This window comes from Cyprinodon tularosa, unplaced genomic scaffold (assembly GCF_016077235.1).
Source record: "Cyprinodon tularosa strain WSP-4 unplaced genomic scaffold, ASM1607723v1 ctg201, whole genome shotgun sequence".
Classification (NCBI taxonomy): domain Eukaryota; kingdom Metazoa; phylum Chordata; class Actinopteri; order Cyprinodontiformes; family Cyprinodontidae; genus Cyprinodon; species Cyprinodon tularosa.
Window position 1 is genome coordinate 553,732 of NW_024038739.1, and position 23,871 is coordinate 577,602.

Below are 23,871 nucleotides of genomic sequence, written 5' to 3' on the forward strand. Positions count from 1 at the left end.
GTGGTGTCATCAGACACAGTTTCCACCCAGTTAAAACTGTCAGTTATTCTGCCCTGTTTTACATAAAGTGAAACCGCTTACAGTGTAAAAGACTCCAGCATGTTTGCTTCCACATGTTTGATCATCCTGGGTAAGCCAACCATCATAAACACTATCAGGCATCAAGTTTTTTTATTAGATGACTTAAGTTGAATTCTTCCTCCCTCGTGTAGTGCTGTGGTGTTGCACAAACGAGAGCAGTGAGTAGAAATCTATCACTGTGTGCTTTCAGGTAATGTTAGCTTCAGGTTCTTTAAGTTCAGATTTTTATTTACAGATGGGTTCCAGCTGGACAGACCACGTCTCCAGGGCCCTTCAGTGGCTTCGCTGAAAGAAATCGTTGTCTTTACGTGTGAGATTAAAAATCAACTAACTAATGAAACGATCCTTCTGAGATTATTCAAGTACGTACTGTCAGGTTACACTTTGAGGTAAATGCATTTGGTTTTTAAAAAAAGTTAAAAGGAGATATGTTATATTTCTGATCTCAGAAAGGATGACCGTGAAGAGATATTGGGAGAGTACTCCCTCCCACCCGATGAGGAAATCGGTGTCTTTCCCAGGGAAATCAAGGATTACTATGAGGGCTACCTTGAGTGTGAGGCCAGCATACAAAACAACACTGAGATAAATGCTACTGTGAGCCAAGGACACTTCTTTAGGGTTTTTGGTAAGTTCTGTTTGGAATTTAGATTGTTTTTCTCATAAAAAAATATTTCATTTACATATAAGGTCTGACAAATATGACAATATAGGGTTACATAATATTATTAAATCATGTTATACAGTATAGTGCTGCTCAGTTTCGCAGTGGGTAGCTCTGTTGCCTTGCAGCAAGAAGGCTCCGGGTTCGATTCCCGGCCCGGGGTCTTTCTGCATGGAGTTTGCATCTTCTCCCTGAGCATGCGGTGGTTCTCTCTGCGTACTCCGGCTTCCTCCCACAGAGCAAAAACATGACTGTTAGGTTGGATTCTCTAATCTCTCCTAAGGTGTGAGAATGTGTGTGAATGGTTGTTTGTCCTGTTTGTCTCTGTGTTGCCCTGTGGTGGTCTGGCAACCTGTCCATGGTGTAACATGCCTCTGCCCTGTAGGTAGATGGAGATAGGCACCAGCACCCCTTCCGACCCCACTTGGGAGAAGCGTATACGGAAGATGGATGGATATTCAATATGATAGTGGATAACTCCCTTAATCTAATGACTGGTTGGGTTACAGCAACAACTGCAACCAAGCATTTGTGATAAATGTTAGATAATCTTTTACTGTGGAGGAGTTTTGGCACAGTCATCCTTGATGAAATGTTTTAATTACATAATAGTCACATATATACATTGTAACAAATCGAGACTCCGCATCACACTGATAACATCATACCTAAAATAACTCAACTCAAATGTATTCTACTGCATTTTTGCACCATATATTTATTTACTTTTGCACTGCTCCGAACTTCCACATCAATGCCTTTTTGCACCAAGTCTCTCCTACACTGTTTACATTTGATCACTGCTGGACTATATGAATGGACATGTTATTTACTGCTAAGATGCTGCTCATTCATTTTCAGAAAGCCGTATAAAGAAAACTGCATACACAGAGTGTATGCAAAATGACAATTAAAGTTGTCCAAGTCTAACTCTAACTAATTAGGTCACATTAGAGGGTTTTTCTACATGAATAAAATCAAATAGGGAGTAGGTACATGTCATCATTTAGGAAGCATTAACATCTCCAAAATAAACACAAAACATGGTATCAAAACATAGCCATCTTAAAAAATAATTTTAACAGAAAACAATATTTTGATTTTCTCTGTCCTGACAGCAGATTTTTAAAACCTATTTTGTTTTCACTTTTTTGTAGAGCCTGTCAGAGGTGCAGAAATTCTTCACGAGGGTCCAACAGAGATCTTTGAAGGAGACAAACTAGAGCTACAATGTAAAGCTGCAGCTGGAAGTAATGTGTACTATAAATTTTTTCTCAATAAGTATTCCATCACTAAACATCGCCAAGGAATGAATGACAGCTGGCTGATAATCCCAAGGTTAGTGCAAAATCCACGAAGAAGGTGCCACTACATCAGGAGATGCTTACCTTGGACAATATATGACAGATTTATGTCTACGATGTTTATTAACATGTTCTGATTATAACCATAAGAAAAGAATAGTACACTATTGCTATAAGTTCATATTTTACTATGTTGTAAACACAGTAATTGAATAAGCCAACAAGCCAACATCCAAACTGTTGCTCACACAAGACCCTAGCAGATACATTTAGTTTAACATAGACGTATTCAGCCCTGGACCTTTTCTCTGTCATCACTGTAATGTAAACATGAAAACAAAAAGTCATCTTAACAAACTGTTTGGGAGATGTTTGTTTTCAGGTCCTTGATGGTTGAAACACTCAAAAAGGGGTTTCAAAATGCATTAAATTATTGCAACAAGATTTGCGCTGGGCTATTTCCTTTGCCTGTCTTTTATGACACTTTAAATTTAATCTTGTTCAAATCAAAGCACAACAAGGTCTTAGAGGTCAAAATAGAATTTAAAGTCTCCATTTTAGTTGATAAGTGTTTGTATGCAGTGTTGTTTTCGTCAACGATGACGATGATGATGATGATGATGATGATGATGATGATGATGATGATGATGATGATGATGATGATGATGAAATTGATGCTTCTTTTTTCCATGACAATACCAAAAACTGAGCTAAAGCTAAATCTGCTGCGTCGGTATGGTCATAACGCCCACCTGACGTACAGCACTGAACATTCTGCATAACCACAGATGGACCATGGCAGCAGCGGCAGGGGTGAAAAAGCCTGAATGGTCTATTACCGCATGCTCAACGCTGACAAATTCTGCTCTTCCAGCTGTGTTAATGCAGAAATGCGTATTTGCACTCACATAGCTCAGAGTCTGCGCTTCTCTCCCTCCACACTGACGGTTCGCTCTCAGCATGATGGCTCTTCCAGCCCTCGCTACTGAATAAAAACTTTTTGGCCGATCATCTATCATCTAAGACAAGCATAAAAATTTACTTTGACTATCAACTATCAAGATTGAATTTTTTCCAACTCACAAGAGGTGATTCAAAACCCTCTTTAATTTCTACCAAAAAGAACCCCTAAGTTATATCCAAAGCAAATATTTCATTGCATACCGTTTATTTTTGGATAAAATCCCAGGTGAAAAAGTACATAGATCTTTTAATATTTCTTTCTTATAGTTCTTGTTTCTATATTTCAAAATTTTTGTTAACATATTGAAATTTACATAATTTTCAATTTCAATTTTCAGTCCCCTAAGAATTTAAATCTACTTTGACCCCTGAGCAGTGGTAATCAAGGGACAAATTCTTAGAAATAAAGCCAAAATTGCCAAAGTAGAAAGAAGAATGTTTTTGGTTCTTTGCTTTTTTTTGGAGGTATGAAGATTTTATTGATCTGTGTGTAATGCATAATTAATTGCATATTACCAAGTGTTTGCTTTTGGATGGAAACTTCGTATGTCTAAAACCATTCCTTTATTGTACATTTTGCTAGCTTGTCTTTCTGCTATATTAACCAATATGATGTGTTGAACTAGTTTTGCTATTTTCACAGCTTTTGTGAGACACTATTTCATAAAGTAGGGCATTGATTCATGAAAAAAGTTTATTTGGATTCTATAAATCACAGTTTTCTGCTCAACAGCAATGATGAACTGCAGGGCAGCATTCTATACCCAGCAATCTGGGCAAAACTGTCAGTCTGGTAAAGACTCTGGTTGGTAGTCGGAATTGTAAAGGTTAACTGTTATATGAAGTGCAACATATATCTGACTAATACTAGACTAACATCTTGGGTTTTAGTCTAGACTAAAACTATCACATATAGTAATGACTAAAATATGTCTAAAACTTATAACAGTTTTCATTCTGAAGACTATAACTAAGACTAAATCTAAGATGGCTGTTAAAAACAATACTGTTTTTACGAGTAGTAAAACTAGAGGTATGAGACTAGAGAAATGTAATAATCTTTGTCTTTCACAGAGTGTCCTCTAAAGACGGCGGCACCTACAGCTGTATGGCTTTAAACCAGTTCAATGACACGATCTTCCATTCCAACAGCTCGGGCATTGTTATCACCATTAAAGGTTAGAATCCATCTATATTAAGTGTTGGATTACACAAAGACTTGTAGAGGTATCTAAACCCCTTGAAAGTTTACTCATTTTTGCATGTTCTACCCACAAAATTAAATGTTTGTTCATACCAAACTAGTGCACTCCCTTACCCATCAATAACTTTTAGCCAATCAGTTTTCACATTGTACAGTAATGTTATTATAGATTATCCATTCTGTATGTCTCCTCACTGCAGTCTGGACCTATTTTATGGATGATTTCAATCAGATTGACAAACACAGGACAGACTTAATGAAGGAAAGTTTAGAAGATTACCAGCAGCTCAATTCCAATTCTGTTTATTACAGTATACAGCACCAATTAGATTCAGAAATCTATCAAACCGACCATGCATGCAGCAACAATAGAGAGGAAAACTCCCTTTGAACAGGAAGATATCTCCAGCAGAACCAGAATCTGACTCAGTGTGAACGGCCATCTGCTGAGGCCAACTGGGGTTCGAGGAGACAGAAGCAGACAGAAAGATAAGCAGAGATACAAAAGGTAACTGTAAACCAGCTCCACAGGCGGCCCCATCCAGGAAACACACAGCCAGGCAGACAAACTCCGATGATGAAAGAGAGCACATCCAGCCAGTCACAGTCAGAGAAACAGGAATACACTGAAAAACAGGCTGATCTCCAACATCTATAAAAAAAAAGGTGTTGATGGCAGCTGCACAGCTGATATTTCTCTCCAGGATGGAGTCACAGTCAAACAGGAACAGACCAGATGATGCCACTATGAGAAAAAGCAGAGAGAGCATAACGGATACTGCAGAGTGGGTGAATAGAGATAGAATGAAGCACAATGATGAAAAGGGGTCCCTATGTTCTCCAGCAGTCTAAGCCTATAGCAGCATAACTATAGAGTTAGCTCAGGATAACCTTAGCCACTCTAACTATAAGCTTTATCAAAAGGAAAGTTGTAAGCCTATCCTTAAAAGTAGACAGGGTGTCTGCCTCATTGACTGGTAGTTGGTTCCACAGGACAGAATATTTCCAATATGAATCTATAATACAATACGACTTCTGCTAGCACCACCAATGGTCTGGCCTGTTACCAGGGCTGGGTTGAAAAAAATCAATTAATCAATTTGAATTTATTTTCCTTTCCATATCCATATTGATTCATAACACCATTCAATCTTTTAAATATGTCTTTTCCCCAAACCACCATGTGAGTTATCAGGAGACAATGTGAGTTCTCGTTACCAACAGTGTGAGTAGTGTAAAAAAAAAAAAACAGGATTGAAAAAAACCCTTGAAAGCACCACCAACAAAATCGGAAATGTTTCCGATTTTTAAAAGATGACAGCAGCAATGAACTGGATAAGAGCCGAATGGTATGCAAGAGTGGTCAAGTATGTGGCAACACAACGAACCTTTTAACGAGACACCACCCGCAAACCCTATCTGCCCCGAAGCAAATGCAGCTTGAGAAGTCATTTGTGTGCAAGTTACCGGCAATCTCTCTGTGAGCCCAGAAAATTACGAAGGCTGTCACTACATTTATCTGTAAGGAAATTTAACCCCACAGCGTGGTTGAAGATAACAGCTTCTGTGGCCTTGTGAGAATTCTGGAGCTACTCTATATTTTACTCACGTGCAGACAGTTACGTGAAGCATCAATCCCAACTCGGGGGGAGTATGGCATCAGTATCACTTAAATCAGCAGCAAGAATAGCCCTGACCTTTGATCCTGATCATTACATATTATATCATTATGATAAATATTGGTTTTGCAATCACTCACATCTGCACAAAAACTTTGTGAGACAGTAAACGGAAATTAAGAGAGTTTTTTAAGTTTGCAATGTTTTGTAGGCGCTTTATCTATGCAGCCTTTGCTGTGGTATGAATTTATTTACATTTTTTTGTATTTTTGTTTTGTTGAATAAAAGGTAGGCTACATGATGAATGTGGATGCATGAGGTGAAAGTTTAATTTTAATATTCATAATTTTACTAAAGGTAGTTTCATTAGTTCTTTAGCTAATGCCTTCCATATCCAAGTAAAATTGTCCTTAACTGATTCAAAAATCGGACTGATTCTAGTTTCGAATCAAATCGATTTGACTCCCATTGCTATTTATTATTAGAATTTTAGTATTATCATTAATATAGTTGTATTATTTTATACAAAAACTATAGTCCAAAAAAAAAAAAACATAATTCAGGTTCAAATAGTTATAGAATTGTTATAAAAATTTACATTTCAGTTTTGTTCCCTCTGTCATCAAATGCATGATTGGACTCATTTCAATCAGTGTTCTTTCCATCTCTTCAAAAGATGACTGTTGTGAACTCAATTCCTGACAGAGACATTTATCGCCATAAAAAGACAAAAAAAAAAAACTCTTAAGAGCATAAACTGATATAAAACTATAGCCAATATATTATATATTGGTAAACTTTATAGCTTGAATACGACCACAACCTGCTCTTATTTTACCTCTGTTGAGACAGAGGTGAACGCATAAAGAATGAACAAAGCATTTAATAATCAGTCAAATTCTCCTGTTTAGACAGAGGCTGCCAATAGAATACCCTCTGAGAGGCAACGTAGGTGTTCGTGTCCCAAAGTTTTATTTCCTAAATGTTCCTTCCTTCAAGGGAAGCACACGTTTCTTCATGTTTTCTGCTCATTCAGACCAGCCTTGGACATTCTTAGGTCAAGTCGCAGTTTTTTTCTGTATTTAAGGATGGGGAATAAACTTTACACCGATCTGGCATGTGTAAGCCCTGGAAATCAAGACAAGGTAAACGCTCTGTTCTCTGTCTTGGTTTTCAGAAACATGATAAACTGCCCCAAAAGAGTTCAGAATGAAATCCCTCAAAGCTCTTTTGAGAAAATGAGAAGTCGTCACTCCAATCTGATAATGAGTACAAAAGAGCCTTGTGTGGATATGATTCTAAAGGTTAATCTATCAGACATAGTAACTGCAGTTTCTCAGGACTTGTTTAGAATATTTGGCTCAACTAAACACTTGCTTCAGGCCGCCATAGACCGGAAACACACTTTTGATTCCTGTCTTATCAAAAGTCTGGAAAAAGACCTGGGACTCAAAAACACAAAACAAGTGAATGCGTTCGATTTGATCAACCCGATGAAGGAGCCTCCGAACCCCAACGCTGTTTTTCTGGCTCTACTAATTAGGAATGTGATCAACAGCTCCAAGACAGCGGGCAAGTCCCTCCCGTCAGGTTCTCTTCAAACCATAGTAGAACGTCTGTACCAGTTAATAACTTTCTGCCCCGATAAAACCAAATCTCACCCTCAGCCGCAGATCCAACAGCTGGAATTGGTTGTCAAAAGGATTTCCAAGGACATCTTTAATGAACATGGGAGTATTCTAACATTTATGAATGCAGGCCTGAATTTAAACACATCATTTGATGTTTTATTACTGGATTATCTTAAAACCAGCTTAAAAATCAAAGCACCCCAAAAAAACAGGATAGTCTCTGCCATCAACAGCGCCTTGGACAGAATCTCCAGAGATTTCCTTAACCTGAGTGCTCGGTGGCAGTGGGACTTCCTCCCAACCGTGGTTCAGAGAGAAAACACGACATTTGGGAACAACCAGGAAGTTGGTAACAAGACTTAAACTGCTCGCCTTGTCTCGCCTCCTCTCCCCTCTCCTCTCCTCTCCTCTCCCCCATCCCCTCACCTCCAATGGGTTTTCTGCAGGTACGCTGGGTTTCCCGCATAGTCAAAAACCAAGTTTTCCAATATTTTCCTTTTACTTCATGTGCTGAATATGTATTTCTTCTTCTCTCTCTGCTTGTTTTTGCCACTGTTGCACCCAAATTTCCTCAGTCTCATCATCTTATCAGCCCAGACACATAGGGCCTCTTGCAAGATGTACAAAAAAAATTTTTTAAATCATTTGCATGAGTTTTTTAGGAGAAAAAGGATACATTCACCATTTTCTAATCTCTCAGGAATAAACATTTACATAGTCCGTCAGACTGACGTAGGACTAAAGTTCAATCAGTCAGCTGTTATCAAAAACCTTAATTTAGTTGTTCACTAAATTCAGTTTCAATTTATTTCTATAGCTCCAATTCACATCATGTCATCTCAGGTCACTTTATAGAGACAATTTAACCAGATCATCAAGTCAGATTGATTTAAAGTTTTCTATTCAAGGTAAACCAGTTGAATGCATCGACTCGAACGCTGGATATGTTGAATGTTGGACAGAACATTTAATTTTTTCCAGTTTTAGACATGACATGAGGTCCAATAACCACTGTTTGTGAGTTGTAGGAGCCGCACTCTTCCACCTGGTTAGAACTGTGCGCCTCGCTAACAGTAAGCAGAATGCCAGTTCTGCCGTTTAGAGGCCAGTAAAGGCGACCCCTCACCACTAAAACCAAACAGAGCCAGAAGAGGGCCAGGTGTTATCACCACTCCCGCCAACCCAGATATTGTATGAAAAACATCTGTCCAGAAATGTCCAAGAGCGGGGCAGGACCAGTACATACTGTATAATATTTAGTGCACAGAATTTTTAAAACTGTACACCATTAGTTTCATAATTTTCTTGAAAAACTCAAGTCAGATCAATGTAGTACACATATAATCCACAAGTGGCCAGTAATTATTTGCAGCAGAACATGTGCATCAAAGTGATATATAAGGTAGATCAGGTCTTTTAATTGCATACCTCTCAATTTTCCTGTTATGCAGTTTATGCAGTATGCATTTTGCAAAGCAACAGGCAGTCTGCATATTTAGTGAACATATTTCTTGTATCTGAATTACAAGATAGTAAATTAAATCAATTTCTAATGAAACTGAACCAGTCAGAAGAGTAACAGACAGTAATTTGCTTTGTATATAAACGTTTAGAGTGCAAAAATATCTAGTGTTGACGACAGGTTTAGGATTATGGCCGACCAATTTATGTGACATAGAGTTGTTAGAGGAAGGTGATGAGGAGATATATGTGAAATAGACTAATTCTGAAGCACATGTAAAAGAAAAAAAGGTACTGGTGATGAGGAGGATATATTAGATGAAATCTTGACATGGAAGGTACAATGACTTGCATTAATATGTTTAGAATGACACATGGATTCATGGGGAGGAGCCTGGGTTTCACACATAAATATTATCCACAATATTGTCAGATGACTCATTTTTTTAAAGTGGAGCTTGAAATAAATCATATTCTTCTTTATATATATATATATATATATATATATATATATATATTTATTTATTTTCTCCATAGCATTTTCTTAAGTGTTTTATTTTGTCTTTGTTTTGTAGAGTCAGTCGAAGGTGCAAAGATCGTTTACACCGGTCCAACAGAGATCTTTGAGGGAAACTACCTAGATCTACAATGTAAAGTTGAACCTGGAAAGCATGTGTCCTACAAATGGTTTCTTAATGACCGCCTCATCACTGCATCTCCTTTTCACTTGATTGGAGATAACCGCTTGAGGATCTCCAGGTCAGTGCAAAACAAACAAACAAAAAAAAAAGATTTTGCAGGAGCTACTACTACATTGGTGTATTTGTATAAAGTGTACTTGCGGGGGGTTAGAGAAAAGTTCATTGGACGGTGGACATCTACTGCAGTGGAGCTCAAAAGAAACCTTGAGGGTGCTGATTGTGTTAGTAGAGAGGGAATCCAGTAATCTCTCCAGAAGGAAAACCATGGAAGAAATATGTTGCAAGTCCATTTAAACTACACTACAAGAGATAAGCAACAAAACAAGGCATGGAGGGCTAGAGATATCACTGTACTGAGGTACACTAAGATACTGAAGCAACCATTTAGTTAACTCTGCAGCTCTGCTTTGCCCACCAAATTAATATGTAGCTCCAAGAAAAATAAAGATAAAACAATTCAGACAGATCTGAAATGTAGGATAGTGCATTTTTGATTCTCTATTAGTGAAACACTCATGCAGCTCTGCCTTGAAATAATGTCTAGAAAGTTCTGTGTAAAAGCAAACCACGACAACTGAAGATGGGCATTTCCTCACTTTTCCCTCAACCCAAAATAGCAGTTTCAATGTATTTTTCAAAACAAAAGCAGTTAACTGATGAATAGGGGAGGGTGGCACAGCCAGCATGGATTGATTTAAACCATTGACCCTTTTTTACGGCACAACTGCCAGAGTTAAAGCAGTCATAACTTCTTTAGAAATTGTACAGGCCAACATCTACACTGTTACTGACATACAGCTGAACTTTAACAGATTGACTGAGCTGAACGTGGGCATGCTTAGCCCTGTACCTTTGTCATAACTGCAGATCTCCAAATATGAAGACATTATGTCATCTACGTGGGCTGTTTTGGTGATCATTTTACATCAGCCTGTCTTCATGTTTTTCAGAAAAACACAGTAAGGTCTTAGGAACAAAAAATTATTTCAAAGTTTTGTTGGTAAAAAAAAATGTTTGCATGAGTGCTTGAAGTAAACCTAACAACATTGCTTGCACTATTCTAAAGAAAGGCTAGAGTTGTAATTATCTGTTTCATTCCCAGAGTTTCCTCTAAAGACAGCGGCTCCTACATGTGTCAGGCTATATACGTCCTCAATGAAACAATGATGTCCACCTTCAACAGCCCGGAAGTTTTGATCACCATTAAAGGTTGGAACACATCAGAAGCAACTGTCAGATTATACAATCACTGCCAGAAGCACCCTGACCCCTTGAACTTTTAACGCTTTTCATCATGCTAAACCGCAAACATGAATGTACTTTTTTGGAGGGTTTTGTGGAATCAAGTTGTTCTGTGAGGCCTCCAAGATTTGCTCAATAACTTAAGTAAATAAAAAGCATCACCAAGATCAAGGAACACTGAGCTATTGTGGAGATTAAAGCAGGTTTAGGTTATAAAATATTGTTCTCGAGCTCTAAAAAGTCCAACAGAGCTCTGATCAATCCATCATCTGAAAATGGAAAGGCAATGCAAATCTACCAAAACATGCCTGTCTTCTTGGCTGGAAAAGGGAAGCATTAATCATAGAAGCAGCTAAAAGGACTTTAGTAGATCCTGTGGAAGCTGTAAATATCTGCAACTAGGAACGGCAGAGTAGAACGACTAGTGGTAAACACAAATAAGTTAAAATATCCGCAAAACAGGCTTAAATCAGACGCAACCAGACTTTGGCTCAGTTTTTCTAAAAATGTTTCGAAACACATCGACAAAATTGTTGTTATCCCTCTTTTAGTAAAAAAAAACATAATGGTCAAGGATAACCTGACAAGATAATCTGATGAGATAATCTGACAAAAGTAATACTAAATAAAGAAATATCTATAAAAATTATAATATTTTGGGTCATTGGCTCTTTTGGGTCATTATCCTGTTGAAGACCTGTGGCCTGTGACTTTCTGACATTGGGCAGCATGTCTCTCTAGAATCCAATAATAGTCTTCATATTTCATTGAACCCTGTAGAGATTCAGACACCCTGAGTCAGATGAAGCTAAGCAGCTCTAGAGCATAACAGAGCCTCCACTGTGTTTGACAGTAGGACCATTGTTCTTTAATTGATATGTTTCATTTTCCCATCTGTTAATATAGAGCTTATGTGCCTTAGCAACAAGTTACATTATTGTCTGATCTGTCAATATTACATTTTCCCAAAAGCTGTGTTTGGCAAAAGATGAACTCAAGAATTACTTTTTTCAGATCCTGCAGAGACATTAGGCAAAAAAAAGCATTACGTCAATCATTGATTGTACACTTCTCCTACTTAGAACGATTAGAGAAGTCTGTAATTTTCATCAAAGGTTTCCCTATGAGAGAATGAATGAAAATAAAATCACACTGTAGGACAGCGATCACCAACGTAGAGTCCACGGCCACCCAAGCGAACCAAGGTCGCCATAGGGTGCCTTCAATGTCTTCTAAAAACAGCACAACTTACCAGTGGGCTAAGTTTGACATTTTATTTTATTCTGTTACTCTTATTTTTTTTTTATCACACTTACACTTATAGAGATTTCAAATTATCAAAAATAAAAACTAGAATGAAAAGAGACATTAAAAATATATTTATTATGCATGAAAGTTAGGTGAATGCTGACTCCTCCACTTTATAGGTCAGTATTGGTAGCCCTTCCTTTGGTTTAGAACCCATGATGTAGCTCTAATTTTAAAATGGTTGTTGATCCCTGTTGTAGGATTTATGAATAATTTATTCATAACTTATGCTGAGAAATAAGTATTTGGTCAAAATTAGCAAGATGTCATCCAGTGGGGTCAAAATAGTTATGAGAACTATGAGCATGAATCCCAGAACTACAGGGATAGACCTGATGAATGAACTGCAAAGAGCCAAGACCAGAGAAATAAAAGATTCCATCAGTAATACATTATGCTGGGAAAGAACCAATTATCCTGACATGTTGGGCCAAAACCCCCTTCTATCAATATGCTTGGGTCTTCCAGCATGACAATGAGTAGCACTGTAGAAAAAAGGAGCAACAGCCCCAAACCATAAATCCTGTAGAGAAGATCTGCATGAAGGAATGGACTACAGCAAACCTGATTAAGACTTACGGGAAATATTTGATCTCTGTCATTGACACAAAATATTGTCAAATTGGGTTACTCAATAAATACTTATTTTTTTCGCCAACATTTTAAAATCCTATATTTTGATTTCCTGGATGTTTGTTTCTCATTTTGTCTCCCACAGTTCCCATCACAGTCCCGGTTCCAATTACTGTAAGATGCTTTATTTCATATCAGCAGAACAAACCTTCTCCTTGTTTCTGTTTCCTCAGACTTGGTGTCTGCTCTTGACATTTCCTTTACTGTAGTGAAGGAGGATGATCACAATTATTCAGCCATCGTTTCTTGTGAGTCTGCGCGGGGAGATCCACCTATAATCTTTTCCCTTTACCATGGCGAAGAGCTGATTGGCACTGTGAATCAGTCAGTGAGAAACGTCACCTTCAAGATCCCAGCTGTTATTGATCAACACTCTGGATGGTTGCAGTGTCAGGCCAACAACGGGGGTCAGACTACATACAGTTTATGGTTGCCCTTTGAAATTGGTAGGTAAAAGTATACATATAAAAATAGTGCCACCTTAAAACTTTATTTACTTTTTAGTCTCCAGACCAGAGGTGTCCAAAATGCCACTCAGGAATAATCTTGTGTGGTTCCTGAATGGTACAAATCCAGCCGTCCATTAATTGATGCTGATGCAGATAGGCCTTTCATGTTTTAAAAATGTCATTCTAGTTTATAACTTAATTACTCATTGTAGTTGCAGAACAACTGTTTGGAAACCTTGATTTTTATTAAGAACCCCTTTTTGACACCATTTCAGACTCACAATAATTGGTTACTTTCTACTTTGCTTATCTAAAATACTTTATTTTAAATGTATTGCTGTATTGCCGTTTTGCTCTTTTAATTGAAAATTACATAACATATATATGATATACCCTCTTAGGGCTTTCAACTTGCCAATTTTTACAGATGGTGCAAAGAGCTTAAGCCCAAACCTCTAGAACGAGAATAGATATCTATTAAAATAGTTGTTGCATTCCAAAAAAACCCATCAAGATACCTTACTTATAAATCGTTTTCTAGTTTGTTGCAGTTACTAGATGTGCTGAAGCACTAATGCTACAGACAATAGCAGATTATAACATGGTTAATGTTTACCTTCACAGTGAAAAATGTTATTCTGCTAATCTCTGAAGATGAAAAGAACCTTTCTTTTATCAGATTTTTTGTCTTACAACGATCCATGTGTGCTAATGATTTGCTCAGTTAAAACTGGTATATAAATGCTTGCATGATAAGGCCCCTAAGGTTTTGAGTGACTGTGTAGTTCCTCTCAGAGCTGTGGGCTCAGTCACAAGAGGAGCCCACAGTGGAAACTGTCAAGTTCCCAGACGCAAAACCTCTTTCGGTCAATCAGCTTTCATTGTACAAGGCACCAAAAAATTACCTGCAGAACTGAAGGGAGAGTCAAACTGGGTCCTTTTTAAACATAAACTTAAAGACTTTTTATTGAGAGGTCAGTCATGTGAACATTAATAACCTAACTGACCTGATTTTATTTCTGTGATGTTTTAATGTGTAATTTGCTCTGTTGTTCTTGTGTACAGTCACTGTGTTTGTGTAAAAGCCTAACTGGGGACAGACATTGAGAATTAGCCTTAGCTAAAATGTTGTAGTGTGTGACATGATGCATGAAACATACTTGTCCCTATCAAATAAACGAATAAATAAATAAATAAATAAAAATGATTTTATCATTACATACGTCAATTCAAGAATGTATTTTCTGTACTCACTTATGTTGTGTTAAAGATTGCAGCTAAGTCATACCTGAAGCCAAGCAGAGTGTTTAACAGTCAATACTGTAATAACTGAGAACATAGTTAAGGTCAAACTGAGACAATAAACATGTGTAGACCAGCATAGGGTCTTTAAAAGCTGAAACTTCTATCCGTCTGACTTTAAACTTCTTATAATCTGTCCCCAGTCCCAGTTTCTGGCCCAGTCATGATCGATTCTGACCATATCATGGCAGAAAACTATGCTATCATCGGTCTTATACTCTACTGCAAGGTAGCAAGGGGAACTCACCCACGATTCCAGTGGTACCACAACCAGACCCTTCTACAAGATCAAGGAAGTTTCTACTATGTGGTCCATCAGCCACCAGAACAATCCCTACTGGTGATGTCAGTGGACACACGCAGCTCTGGGATGTACCGCTGTAAAGTGTGGGACAGCTTCGATGACACTAAGTTTATAAGCAGCAAGAGGCTCTATGTAGACAAAGAAGGTAAACGGTGGACATTGCTTAAATAATGACTCTTTAAGACATATCTTTAATTGCTTTAACTTTTTTTTTTTAGTGCTGAACCACCTTCCCATTGCAGTGGTGGCTGTTGTCCTCAGTTGTTTCGTGCTTCTGATTCTCCTTGTAATGTTTTGTTGCATTTCAGGAATCATGTTCAGTAAGTTCAGTCAATATCATTTCTTTATTATTGGGAACACTGGGTTTGTGTTCCCCAGCTGTAAAAGGGAATTACATTTGTCTATTTCTCTTTCAGCGAGGAAGCAGTATCAATCAAAATTAAAGTGAGTGTTCTCTTCTTTTAAGTTCAAATATGTATCTTATATGATATAAAACGTAAAGATTCAGTTGTTTCTGTCAGATGAAAAGACTAATTGACTATAGGAAAAGCAAGATTACAATAAAGTATAGCTATATTTATTTTCCTGTTGAAAGAATAAAAAAGGAAGGAAGGAAGGAAGGAAGGAAGGAAGGAAGGAAGGAAGGAAGGAAGGAAGGAAGGAAGGAAGGAAGGAAGGAAGGAAGGAAGGAAGGAAGGAAGGAAGGAAGGAAGGAAGGAAGGAAGGAAGGAAGGAAGGAAGGAAGGGATCTCATTAAAATTTTTTTATAGATTTTAATGTTTACAGAAAAGATATTGCAGAAATTTATTTTTTATTTTAAACTTAATTTTTTTTAGTATTTTCACGCCACCTGCACACCCCATAAAACCCCTCTTCTACAGTATTTACAGACATGTCCTTCCTTATAAGCCCACGTCACAATCTAAATTTGCTTTGCTGTAAATACCCGACTGCTTGGATATGTTGGGGCTGTCAATAGCAGCATTTATATAGACAAAAATAAACTATTTAAAAAAATCTAACAAGATTGTTTACACTGACTTTGGTTGTCAAAACCCAGTATTTTGGTGTTTTTTCCCCTTTTAGCGCAAGTCTTAAAATGGACCGAATAAGTGTTGTATCTGTATCTGAGGATGACCTGGTAAGTCAGTTTTCCACTGTTCTTACCATTGAACTATATCCATTATCTATATCCGGTGTGAACGCAGCATTACATTAGATCACCATATTAGATCACCTTAAATATCTGACACCAATCCCCTCTTGCAGAACCTGGCAGAATACGGGGAGGACCCTGATGTGGGAAGAGCACCCAGAGAGCATGCATTTTATCAGGTGAGAGAACATTTTTATTTCTTTCATCATTCAGCTCAATATAAAACCCTTAAAAAATATTTAAAGTACTCTTATCACGTCCTGGTCAGGAATCTGAATCCTCTGAAGAGGAGTGGTCTCTACACGAGGAGGAAAGAAGAACACTGGAGTTTTAAGCTGATTGAAAGGATTTTTTTATTGATGTATTTACTGTGGGTAATCTGTCCCGTGATTCTGTTCTAGTGTGAAAATTTGATAGTTTCTAACAAAATAAAGAGAGCCTTCCAAAATTGAACTTTTTTTTTTTTTTTTTTTTACACTTTGTAATATTTTGAACCAAAACATCAAGTTATTTCACTTGGATTCTGTCTGATAGTCTTTTCAGGAAAAATGTCATGTTGCTTCACTTTCACCAATTGAACGTTTCTTTCAATATGCATGTAACACATCTAAGGGTTACACTATGTCTTATTTGTGAACTTTGCATAGGTTCTGTTCTAAATAAAAATTTGTATTTGCCAAAGATGTGGAATGAGTTGATGATTGTGAAATAAAAGCAAGTATCTTCCATGTTTGGGTTAGAAAATAAACTATTTGGGACAAATATTTTTGTCTGTAGCACTTCTAATTATTTTGATAAATTATTAGTGAAGAAAGTTCCCCTGATTTAGGGTGAATCCTTTAGTTAACTATACCCTCCAAATCACCCCTTTAAAGTTAAAATGAAAACTCTTTCTAGATGCTGATCAGTCATCAGTTCTCACTGATTCTTTCATTTAATATCTATATGTCATGCAAAGCTCTATAAGCTCAGCTGCACACATTCATATACAGCATTTTAAAAGTTTATTTAAAAAATGTAATACTCTTATCCTACAGCGTGTTTATTTTGAACAAGCTCAATATGTAAGAAGAGTTTCTCTTCTTACATTGAAAAACTTTTCCTCCTGAAAAAGAAATAACACCATCAGGCCTAGATTTCCGAGGAGCTGGATGGACCACCATCTACCCTAACCCTACCTGGACATTTGTTAACCTCAGAGGCCTGCAGGAGGTGACTACAGGGGACAGAGTCTGACTCTGACTGCAGACTTCTCAGCTAACTCACCTGCACACCAGCTTCAGAGCTTCTTATGCTACGTTCATAGCGGACGCAGCAGGCGCAGCAAAATCGCGTCTGCTGCTTCATTTTTGCTGCTTGTACCATTTAGTTCTGACACGCGGCTGAAGCAGCTTTGCTGCTCTGGCTGCGCGGTGCAAAAGTGGGTCTGACGCGCGTTGGGCGGAGCTACTCTATCCTTTCTTTACCTTGCAGTTATATTTGCTGTGATCAGTGGGAATAAAGTAGTTTTAATATGTTTTTAAGTGGGAAAATCCACCTGAAAACTTAATCAGTGCAGTCAGTTCATCCAGATTACCATCCTGCATTCAAATATTATTTCTGTTGGAGCCGCTCAGACCCCCACATACCAGCGGTGCACTGTCAGTAGGAATCCCTTTCATCAGCAGCCTCTGGCCGGGTCGCCTCCTAGCGGTTCACCGCGGCAGCTGGTAGGTGTATTTCATTAAAATAATCCAAACTGCAGGCACCTGAATAATAAAAGCGAACATATTCTGTCGGCAGGTTTCAGCATTTTAAAGCTACAGTGTGTAATTTTCAGCGACATCTAACATCCAGACTGCAGACCGCAGCAACATGAACATCTCCCCCCCACCGCTTCTCCCCCCCAACAGTACGGCGAGCGTTACGGGACAAAATGTCTTCCACGACGTCAGCATCACCTACCTTCTAAAGTGATGAGGTTTGTTTACATAGATAATTTTACAGATAGTATTTCATTAGTCTGTGTGTTCAGTACCGTCTCAGTTCATCTCTCTCAACTTGCCATAGTTACTTTCGAGCGTAATGGGCGATCTCGCAATCGCTAGTTTGTTGGCTCTGCGCTGTCGTAGCGCAAAGATGTCTGCCTCCATGGCTGCGAGACCCGCTCCTATGTAATTATAGATAACGAATTCTAAGGCAACGGAAATATTAAGGTTAAGAGGCTGAGCTCGTAGATGATGATAAATAACATAGTTATGTATAATATATTACATTTCTGACTGTATATCCCTGTAATTATTACACACTGTACCTTTAAGTTAATTTAGGCGTTGATAAACTGTTTCAGAGTAGCGATCACAGCACTCTGTATCATCAGCGATGTGTCTGTCTCACGGCCAGCTCCCAGATCAGCTTCTCTGATTGGTTGATGCGGCGCGTCGAGCAGCAAAAGTTCAATTCTTCCATCTCAAGCAGCAGCGCGTTTGCGGCGCGTCACACGCGTCAGATGCTTAAACGCTCTCGGTGCGCTGCTTCAGCTGCTCAGACGCGCTGCGCCTGCTGCTCAAAACGCGCTGCGGGACCTTTTGCTGCGCCTTGACGTGCGTCAACCATTGACTTTGCATGTAAACTCGCTGCTTCTGCAGCGCCTGCTGCTCAAAACGCGCTGCGGAACCTTTTGCTGCGCCTTGACGCGCGTTAACCATTGATTTTGCATGTAAACTCACTGCTTCTGCAGTGCCTGCTGCTCAAAATGCGCTGCGGGACCTTTTGCTGCGCCTTGACGCGCATCAACCATTGACTTTGCATGTAAACTCACTGCTTCTGCAGCGCCTGCTGCGTCCGGTGTGAACGCAGCATTAGATAATTCTGCCATAGTTGGCCTTGTCACATGTAAGTGGACCGGTTCTTCGCCTGTGACACAGTTTGCATTTTTAAGATGCATGTTTTCTTTGTTTATTCTGACAAGAGCAATGAACAGAAAACAATTGTGTTATGCTCCAAATCCTATAAAAAGCAAATGTCAGGGCTCAGAAAATAGGACCCAGAATTCAGGCAGACAGAACAGGTTTGTTTTGAAGTAAAACGCTTTATCGATTGTCCTGGATTGTGTGGCTCGTCAGCAGGGACCAGATTGCTGGATTTTCTGTAGAGATAAATGCACAAGTTAGTGACCACTAGACTCAGACAGTGAACAAGCATGTGAGTCACTAACCTGGCTCTTAGTTATGTGTGTGTTCAGAGGAAGGAGTAGGAACCAGTCAGATGTTTTCTCCACAGCCTGTGGCGGGAACCGTACAGAGAGTTCCAGGAGTGAGGCAGAGCAGACTGTCGACCGGAAGCCAGGAAATGCTAGGAAAGAGCAGGAGAGTCCAGAGCAGGGGACGAAGCAGATGTCCAGACCAGAAGATCAGAGAGACGCAGAGGTACCAAAGGTAAAATCCAAGTCGGGGTCAGGGGACAGATCAAACAGCAGTCCGAGCACAGGGACAGGCAGGAACAGACCGAAATAGGGGCAAGCCAAAACTCAGGAATCCAGAGACATAAACTGGTCAGGATCAGGCAGTAAAAACACAACAGGGTACGTTAGATGACTCTCACACTCAGCTCAAATAATCTGGCCCTGATTGCTGGAAACAGGCAGCATACATAGGAGCTGCAACAGATAAAAATGATGAGGGCAGATCAAAACTGGATGTAGGATTTGTGGACCAGGGCCAGTGCTACCACCTCATGAACAATGTGGAGAAAACCAAGCAGCTGGAGTTGCATTTCGGCAGGAGAAGACCTACCACATTAACAGCAGTGAACTCTTTATTAACATATAAATGTAATATGAAGGGGGAACCTGGATGTTCCCTTTTATAATAAATGACACTATTGTAACAACTCTTATTCTCTTTATAGGAAGGGACAAAGCGGAATAAGGAGGCAGAAATATTTTGTAGTGCAGGAGGTAGTCTAATCCTTGATACCTTTTTGACTCTTTGGTGACTTCAGTCATCTTCTAATGTGTAGGTTGTGGAGCAGCAGCTTATCTACAACTGAGAGCAGGGGCGGACTTAGGAAATTTGGGGCCCTAGGCAAAGACAGGCATGGGGCCCTCTGAATTGAGAAGACAACATATAGAACAGACCCAGTATATAGATACAGAAATTATAATAGAATAGACTTAGATTATTTGTTCTACCTTTTGTCCCTCTCTTCTTATCCTTTTTGTTGTGGTTTTCTTCTGTGTTCTTTTGTCCCTTTCTGTAGTAGTCTAGGCAAAGGCAGGCACGGGGCCATCTGAAATGAGAAAACAACACACAAAACAACAGGTCAATTATACAAATTGACATTTTAAGAGAATAAACATGCATCGTTTTACCTTTTATCCCTCTCTTCCTGTCCTTTTTTCATGTCTGTTTCATTTTACTCTTTTTTTCTTTTCTTTTTCTTGTTTTATTCTCTTCCTGTCTTTTTCTCAGTCTGAACTTATCTCCCTTTTGTCCTTGTCTTTCTTATTCTTTTGTTTCTTTTACTCATATTCCTCCTTGTTTCCACCTTTTCTCTTCCTGTCCCCTTTTCTTGTTGTTTTCCTCTTAATGTTTTGTCCCTTTTTCCTAGTAGTTGTATTCTCTTTCTCCCTAAAATTTCATTTTTCGAGCCTTGGCCTCAGCAAATCTTGCAATGAGAAGATCCATATCCACTGACTTCCTGCTCAATGGAGAGAACAGCGAGTGCAGACAGCCTTTCCTGTGACATTGTTGACCTTAGATATGTTTTAATTAGCTTCAGCTTTGAGAAACTTCTCTCACCTGAAGCGACTGTCACAGGTAGAGTGAGCAGAAGTCTGAGAGCTATACTCATATTTGGATAAAGGTCTAGGATATTCTCCTTATAGATATAATCAAGCATCTCAGATGGTGATGAGATATGTATGGGGAAGGATCTAACTGCTCCCTTTACCTCAAGTTTCATATCCTCTGCATCAATGTCATCCATCGTCTGCTCAAGTCTCTGGCAACATTCATCCAGCTTCCCTTCCTTCTCAGTGCTTCTCATGACATCAGTGGAGTAGAGAAATCCATAGAGCTCATAAAAGGTTTCCATGTGTGAAAATCTCTCCTTTAATGTCATAAGAGCTGTATCAATTAGAGGCAAGAAAAACTCTCTTTTGTAGGTCTCTTCTGCAGTGGATTGAGTTTGCTCTCTTCCTTCATATTCAAATAGTCGGGTTGTTTTTTTCTGACGCACCTCTGGCCAACTCATCTCCACATTTAGCCTCTCTGCGATTTCCCTGGCTTCTGTTTTGGCACTGTTGAACCCATCATCCCGAAACCCCTGAAGGAATTCTGCCACTGCCCTGATTTCTTTCCTCGCTGTTTCAATTGAAACTTTTTGGTTCTGCAAGATCTTGCTGGCTTTATTTATCTGGAGCAACACATTGTACCAAACAATGGTACTTACCACAAAAGGCCACCTCTGCATCTCCTGGCAGATGCTTTCAGCTGTTGAAACAACCTCTGCATCCCTTTTCTCCGTGGCATAGTCCTTTAGAGCAGTCAATGCCCCCACAATTTCAGGAAGCTGGTAGCGAACAGCTTTGATGGCTTCAATCCTGGACTCCCACCTGGTTGTTGACAATGCCTTCAGTGTAAAGTTCTTGACATGCTCTGTGAGAATGGACCAGCGGTGAACTGAAGAGCTGAACAGAGTGTAGAGTCGCTGTAGCAGACCAAAGAAGCTGATGGATGTCACAGATGACTTGGCAGCATCACCAACCACAAGGTTTAAAGTGTGACTTCCACAAGGAACACACAAAGCCTTGCTGTTTATTTCCAACACTCTTTTTTGGACCCCCTGTTTTTTACCCTGCATGTTACTGCCGTTGTCGTAAGACTGGCCACGACAGTTGGAGAGGTCTAAGCCTAGTGCTTGTAGGTGCCCTAAAAATGACTCACACAAGCCTCTTCCTGTTGTGTCAAGTGCCTGAAGAAAACCAACAAAGTGCTCATGAATGGAAATACCTTTTGAGGTTTCACAATTCACAATCCGTAGCACCACTGAAAGCTGCTCATTGTGACTGAGGTCTGGAGTGCAGTCCATAATAACGGCATACTATTTGGCTTTCTTTACTTTCTCCACAATTGAATCAATTGTGCACTTTGCCACGAGGGAGATGAGTTCATTTTGAATGCGTTTGCTTAAGTAATTGTCACTTAGCTCTTTGGCCTGACTTCTCCTCAGATGCTCTCTCATAATTGGGTCAAATTGAGCCATGAGTTCAACTTGCCCAAGGAAATTTCCATTTCCTGTCTCAAACAGTCTGTCAGAGTGACCACGAAATGCTAGATTGCGCTCTGCCAGATGGTTAACAATCGCAATTAGTCTGGTTAGAACTTCTTTCCAGCGATTTACTTCAAGAGAAAGAAGATTTTGGTTCACCTGATCAATAGCCGTGTGTGTCTGGAGTTTCTGTGATAGGGTGCGCCAAGCATCCATATTGGTAATGTGCTCAGCTGACTTTTCATGCTGTCTCAAAAGGGATGAAAGATTTTTCCAATCACTAAGCCCATTCTCACTTAGCTGATTGCTCCTTCCTGGGTTTCCGAAAAGGCAAAAGCAAAAAACACAGTCATTTCTTTCACTATAAACAAGCCAAGATCTGCTTATTTGTTCACCATTTTTCATTTGAATGAAATAATAGTTTGAAGTAAATCTCCGCCCGTCTCCATTTTTTGGAAAGATCCTGTCCTTCACCTGGAGTGGTCCTCTGCGTACTATCGAGCAGCGTGCTCGATCAGACAGCTGCTTTGGCCAGAGTGCTGGGTCATCTTCGAGAAGTACAGTGCTTACTAGCTGAGTGGTTGATGCTGGATTCTCTGGTTGAACAACATCATCATGAAAGTCTGGCTGGATAATATTGGAATTCTCTCCATCACAGCCCGTCCCCGTCTCATGCTGCAAACAAACACACATAAAACACAGTATAAGGCTTTTACCCAATGGTTAAATATAAGTATATTTACTCAATTGCTAAAGTAGAAATTTGATATCATGTATCTTCAAGTTTGTCTATGTCACTGTAACTCGGAAAGAATCTCTGTCTCATACACTATATTGCCAAAAGTATTTGCTCACCTGCCTTGACTCACATATGAGCTTAAGTGACATCCCGTTCCTAATCCATAGGGTTCAATATGACGTCGGTCCACCCTTTGCAGCTAGAACAGCTTCAACTCTTCTGGGAAGGCTGTCCACAAGGTTTAGGAGTGTGTTTATGGGAATTTTTGACCATTCTTCCAGAAGCGCATTTGTGAGGTCGCACACTGATGTTGGACGAGAAGGCCTGGCTCTCAGTCTCCGCTCTAATTCATCCCAAAGGTGTTCTATCGGGTTGAGGTCAGGACTCTGTGCAGGCCAGTCAAGTTCATCCACACCAGACTCTGTCATCCATGTCTTTATGGACCTTGCTTTGTGCACTGGTGCACAGTCATGTTGGAAGAGGAAGGGGCCAGCTCCAAACTGTTCCCACAAAGTTGGGAGCATGGAATTGTCCAAAATGTCTTGGTATGCTGAAGCATTCAGAGTTCCTTTCACTGGAACTAAGGGGCCAAGCCCAGCTCCTGAAAAACAACCCCACACCATAATCCCCCCTCCACCAAACTTTACACTTGGCACAATGCAGTCAGACAAGTACCGTTCTCCTGGCAACCGCCAAACCCAGACCCGTCCATCAGATTGCCAGATGGAGAAGCACGATTCGTCACTCCAGAGAACGCGTCTCCACTGCTCTAGAGTCCAGTGGCGGCGTGCTTTACACCACCGCATCCGACGCTTTGCATTGCACTTGGTGATGTATGGCTTGGATGCAGCTGCTCGA

The 23,871-nt window shown here is 39.5% G+C and overlaps 2 protein-coding genes across 2 annotated transcripts; both read left to right on the forward strand.

Annotated features, from left to right (window-relative positions):
- Window positions 1–16,775, forward strand: si:dkey-93h22.7 (Fc receptor-like protein 5). Its single transcript, XM_038284767.1, has 15 exons — window positions 1–130; window positions 213–239; window positions 317–443; window positions 531–709; window positions 1,903–2,083; window positions 4,087–4,190; window positions 9,503–9,686; window positions 10,731–10,837; window positions 12,985–13,257; window positions 14,706–15,011; window positions 15,085–15,186; window positions 15,283–15,310; window positions 15,953–16,007; window positions 16,136–16,201; window positions 16,291–16,775. Exons 1-15 carry the CDS (start codon window positions 100–102, stop codon window positions 16,354–16,356), a joined length of 1,836 nt encoding a protein of 611 aa, XP_038140695.1. The 5' UTR covers window positions 1–99; the 3' UTR covers window positions 16,357–16,775.
- LOC119783316 lies at window positions 6,710–7,863 on the forward strand. The gene is made up of 2 exons (XM_038284769.1): window positions 6,710–7,471; window positions 7,670–7,863. Exons 1-2 carry the CDS (start codon window positions 6,924–6,926, stop codon window positions 7,827–7,829), a joined length of 708 nt encoding a protein of 235 aa, XP_038140697.1. The 5' UTR covers window positions 6,710–6,923; the 3' UTR covers window positions 7,830–7,863.
- Window positions 16,776–23,871: the final 7,096 nt, after the last annotated feature.